At 30.8% G+C, this 5,207-nt stretch overlaps 1 protein-coding gene across 7 annotated transcripts; it reads left to right on the top strand.

The window, feature by feature from the left end:
* Positions 1 to 1,095: 1,095 nt before the first annotated feature.
* On the top strand, positions 1,096 to 4,904 carry LOC108469635 (ultraviolet-B receptor UVR8-like). 7 transcript variants are annotated; one of them, XM_053030209.1, is made up of 8 exons: positions 1,096 to 1,676; positions 1,798 to 1,920; positions 2,008 to 2,078; positions 3,404 to 3,449; positions 3,530 to 3,601; positions 3,692 to 3,794; positions 4,211 to 4,357; positions 4,609 to 4,904. In XM_053030209.1, the coding sequence occupies exons 2-7, from the start codon at positions 1,807 to 1,809 to the stop codon at positions 4,222 to 4,224; spliced, it is 420 nt and encodes a 139-aa protein (XP_052886169.1). In that variant the 5' UTR covers positions 1,096 to 1,676; positions 1,798 to 1,806; the 3' UTR covers positions 4,225 to 4,357; positions 4,609 to 4,904. The 7 variants fall into 7 exon arrangements, with proteins under 7 accessions (XP_052886169.1, XP_052886168.1, XP_052886167.1 ...); XM_053030208.1 differs by having other exon boundaries at positions 4,605 to 4,904; XM_053030207.1 differs by lacking the exon at positions 4,211 to 4,357.
* Positions 4,905 to 5,207: the final 303 nt, after the last annotated feature.

Below are 5,207 nucleotides of genomic sequence, written 5' to 3'. Positions count from 1 at the left end.
ATAATTTCCAAGTTTATATAACATAGAAATATCTTACAGAGTGGACATTATAACGACTAGAGTGTTCCAATAGAGAAATTGTTTTATTAAAGTTATGTAACTTTGTATAAATAATAATGCTATTGTGTATTTTTATCTGTTTTTTTTGTTTAATGCTCACAAAAAACCCTAGGACATTTTAGTTAATAAATTTAATGACTAGTGTTTATGTTAAGCTTAAAACTTAAATCTTGAAATTGAAAAGGATAAATATAAAAATACGCATGAACTTCAATCCAATGTGTAATATCATACATAAATTCGATTTTGTGCGATTTTAAGCATAAAAGTTTGATTTGATCCAAATTTATAAAATCACCTAATTATATTATTGAATTATAAACATTTCATGTTGACATGTTGCATACTCAAACAATTATATTAATTTGATATGAAAATAAATGAATATTTTCATTTCTTTAAATGTGTACAATTAATCAAAATAAAAGTTTCATGTATACGTATAAACCACAATTCAAGTTTCATGTGTATAATTACATCAAATTAAAATTCATGTATCAAATTGCATATTGAATCAAAAGTTCTTTGATATATTTATCCCAATTTGAAAGTATAAAAATTAAAATGAATCAAATTAGACTACATGAACTGTTTTTGTATTTTTGAAAAATTAAAATGCTCAATGATATTATTCTTTTTTATAAATTTAAAAAATATAAATTTAAAATATTATAAATATAAATTTAAAATTAGAAATTTGATATGTAAGAGATTGATTGCTTACATTGGATAATTTTAACTTAATAATTAACTACTGACCATTTAATTATTTATTTTCTTATTAAAATACACGATATTTATTTTCAGAGTACTTGATTTTTTTATTTATAAAACTAATTTATAAAAAATAGTAATAATAAATATTTTATAAAATTATTTAACTAATAATTTTTAGCAGATAAAATAAAAAAACTTTTAACAGAGCAAAACGGCGTAGTTTTATTTAAAATGAAATAATTTTGGTGGCATTTTTACGAAAAACGCCACAAAAAGTTAAGAATAACTCCACAAAAAAATTATTTAAACGATGAAGAGAAAGAAAAGTAGGCAACTTTAAGTCATGGACATTTAAACGATGCCGTTAGGTCCCGTAACGTGTGGTTGGTTAGGGCTTGGAGGGCCCGTCTTCAACCATTTTCTGATTGTCACAAGCTAAAAACCCAAGCAGCTGCTCGGAGGGATTTTTTACATTTATTCTGCGCCGAAACAATAGGAAAATCCCAATCCCTTTTCTGTATATTTTCTTTGGGGGCAGAAAGGCAGAAACTTGTTTGTTCTCTTGAAGATTAAGCATGCCATTTGAGGACTCGAAGTCAGTGAAAAAGGAGGAACCCGAAGAGGATAATGAGGACCTCAAAAGCCTGAGTTGGATGGGGGAGAATCGTAAGAAGAAACCATCGAGTAATAGCAACAATGCTGCTATTTCTAACTCAAAATTGCATCCCAAATAAGCCAAAGTGAAGAAAGAAGAGCCGATAGAGACTGATGATGAAGACGAAAAACCCATCTCTAAAAGGAGCTCCGCTACTAAAGCGACAAAGCCCAAGAAGGAAGAGAGCGACGATGAAGACGAAAAACCAATCTCCAAAAGGAGCTCCGCTACTAAAGCAGATAAGGTTTTTGGAATTCCTTTTCTGCTTTCTCTTTGTCAAAAAAGACTTCTGTTCTGTTCTGTATTTGTAGGAAAAAAAAAGATAATGTGTTTGGTATTTTTGTTTCCGCTATAAATTTTTGAAGGAAAAAGAAATGAAGAAAAAGAAGAAAAAGGGGGAAGAAAAGAAAGCGGCTGCTGAGAAGGAAGTGAAGCGGGAGAAGAAGGTTTATGATTTGCCCGGTCAGAAGAGGGATCCTCCTGAGGAGGTACTTGGACTTAAGCATTTTTTTGGGGGGGGATTTATTTTCCTAATTTTTGAGTAATTTATCATTGTTTTCACTGTTGAATTTCAGAGGGATCCACTGCGGATATTTTATGAAACAATGTACCAGCAAATTCCCCATAGTGAAATGGCACAATTCTGGTAAGACATAATTCCCCAAGTCCTACATTAACTTTTTATGGATAATGTAGTTCATTTCTATGGCGTGTTGTAGTTCTGTAATGTATGCAATATAAGGATTGTGAATGCTTAGAAGTCATTTTATCCACTGTTTGTGCTGTGATCTCATTAATTTGAGAACTGAAAGCTGTGTCTGCTACTTTCCTTGGGGGCAGTATGTGCTTGAATGCTGTGATAGCTGTGCCTTAACAAAGACTGGTGCAGTTAAGAATGGTGAATAAACAAAATCTTGACTAGATTTGGGGTGTCAAGGTTGTCATTTGGGTTACTATATTTCCTTCGGTCAGTCGGGTTTATTCATAGAAGTAATGCAAAAATTTGCCCAACTAGAGTTGATGCAACTTAAAGTGTGTATCTTTAGGTTTTGGTTCTATTGATAATTTTTCGTTTTCTTTTGTAATTCCTATTTCTGTCTCTCAAGTCCCAACTCCCAAGTGACGAATTTTCTTTTGTAATAGGTAGAATTTTTCTAATTTGTTCTCTTTAATTCCCGCAATGGGGCAAGCCTTGCCCTAAATATTTTACTTTGTTGCAATGAACTCACAATCTGAAAGAAAATTGATTGTGCATCTGAAACTGAAACAGCTAATATTGTGCCAAATGGTCTGTGATCCTTCTTTGTACAATGCAAGAAAGCTTTCTTCAGAATCTCTTGCTGAGTGTCATAATCTGCTGATTCGTACCTCAATATTTGGCTCTTCAATTTTATATGTTGCTACATTTAGACTTTTCTTCTTCTTGGATGGAAGAATGATACTGCAATATGTTGCTACATTGATGATGAAAATTTTTGTTTCATTTATTTGGTTCTTGTGATCAGTGTCATCTCTTTATACCCATTCCATTTGATCAACTCATATCAATATAGTGCGCGGTTGATTAAACTGATTTTACACACACAAATGAAAAGAAAAAAAATCCTTTGCATATATAATGTCCTCTTATATAATGTCCTTTCCCTTCTTTCACTTTCATATTTGTTTGTTTTACTCTTCCTTTTATAAATCAGATTATTTTTATAGTTCTTTGTTTATTTTTTATTATGAGTTTCTATTTTCATTTCATCTTGAGCTTTCTGTTTTCTCACAGTAAAGATTTTTAAGTTTACATATTTATAATTTTTTTAGTGAATATACACCAAGGCTTATAAAGAAATTAGAGGGTATCAGGGTAATCTCTACCTGTAACTTTGAACTTTTTACTGGTGTAACTAAAATTGCGGTGGATGTGTCAATTTCTTTCTGCTAACTATGGACCTTTGGCTTCATTATTTATCCCTGCATTAGGTCAAAAGAGTTGCAGCTGGCTTGTTGCATTCAACATGCATTGATGGTAATTTGAAATGATTTCTCTTATGGTCAATCAATTTTTATGACCTTATTACTGGACATATTCCAAACTTTTGTTTTCAGATCTTAATTTGTCTAGGTATTGCAGAAACTGGGTCTTTGTTTGTGTTTGGGGATAAAGTGGTAGCTAATCTTGTAAGTTCTAAACCTGTCAGTTTTAACATCACCTAATGTTTCTAATCATATGGCATTTTTGAGTGATGTTATCTTAATGAAAAAATTTAGGGATTTGGGGAGGCCAAGAATGCAACCATGCCATCCATGATCAATACATTGCCATATTCAGAAGAAGTTGCATGTGGTGGCTACCACACTTGTGTTGTAACAAGTAATTCTCTTATCTTCATTATTAAATGTTTTTGCATGTTTTTATTTATATGACTCAGGATTTGGAGCCATCATTTGTTGCAATTCTCATGTTAGATAGATAGAACCTAGACTATCTTACCATGCTCTTATTATTTCCTACTCAGGATAAATCCTCTACAGAAAGTTTAAAGGTTAACTTTCAAAAGGAAGTCAGACTAGAAATACAAAGCAAACATTTTTGTTGTTTGAAAATCTTAAATCGATGTATCTTTTAAAAATTTCATGCTTCAATAAATTATGAATATTCTCAATGATTATATAGGTTAGAATGAGTAAAGACCTAGAAGAATAGAAAATGATATGTCTATAATCAATGACAGGAATTGTAGGAAAATATGGTTTCATTTATGGACTTATGTCTGAATTGTGTTCCAGTGCTTGAAAATTAAGTGCAAGTTGATGTGAATGATGATGTCCTGGAGATCATATGGGAAGATAATAATTAAAACATGGAGGTTAAAAGGATGATAAGGAGAAGGAAGAGTTGGACTTTAAGGGTAAAAATGTGTCAAATCTAGTGAGGTTTGTCATGACATCTCCTTTAACCTTCATTTGACCCTTTTTGTCTTTTTTCATATATGCTACTTATTTTCTTTTTGAGGCCTTTACAAGTCCATCAACATGAAACTAGACTTATGCCTGTCATTTATTTACAGCGACAGTAGAATTTACGATTAGCCTAGATCAGTTTTTTTATAATGGGTTTACTTTTTACTGATTTCACTTTCATTACAGTAGATGGTATAGCTAATTTCCTTATTTTGCTCAGACAGGTGACCGAGATTCCGTTTAACAATTTTTTTTATTGCTGGAACAAGTCTTAACCAAGATCAAGATCAAAGTACTTCACTAAGTTATATATACAGGCATTGCAATGAGAGGTGATGATGATTTGGCATTATATTCTCACCAGGATGAATTTTGTTTTAGAAATTGTAATACTTTGTGTGTCTCTGTGTATGTGTGTGTTTTTTATGTATTAAATTACATATTGAATCAATGTTTATGTATTAAATTTAAATTCATTAATTTTTATATTTAGTTTTGAAGTTTAAATTTTAATGGAAAATTTAATTTAATTAATATTTTTATTTATCCTTAAAAGTATGTAGTTTAAAGTTCAAATTTCAAAATTAAACATAATATAATATTTAACATAAAAATAAATATTATTTAATTAAAATAAAATAATTTTTTTAAAGTTCATGATTTTTAGCGGCGTTTGCAAGAAAAGCGTCGCTAAAGGTCCTGGTCTTTAGCGGCGTTTGTAAAAAAAGCGCCGCTAAATGTCATGATCTTTAGCGGCATTTTTTTCTAAAAAACGTCACTAATTTTTGCGATGGTGTATATAGCGACGTCAAGCGCCGCTAAA

The sequence above is a fragment of the Gossypium arboreum genome, chromosome 6 (genome assembly GCF_025698485.1).
Source record: "Gossypium arboreum isolate Shixiya-1 chromosome 6, ASM2569848v2, whole genome shotgun sequence".
Lineage (NCBI taxonomy): Eukaryota > Viridiplantae > Streptophyta > Magnoliopsida > Malvales > Malvaceae > Gossypium > Gossypium arboreum.
The sequence above is the reverse complement of the archived record's forward strand: the minus strand, read 5'-3'. Positions and strand labels throughout refer to the sequence as shown.

Excerpts from the sequence above, each read along its gene's own strand:
- LOC108469635 (XM_053030207.1), top strand. The coding sequence starts at position 1,807 with ATGAAGAAAAAGAAGAAAAAGGGGGAAGAAAAGAAAGCGGCTGCTGAG. Across the intron at positions 3,450-3,529 it reads GCATTCAACATGCATTGATG|ATCTTAATTTGTCTAGGTAT; the intron begins GTAATTTGAAAT and ends TTTTGTTTTCAG. Across the intron at positions 3,602-3,691 it reads ATAAAGTGGTAGCTAATCTT|GGATTTGGGGAGGCCAAGAA; the intron begins GTAAGTTCTAAA and ends GAAAAAATTTAG.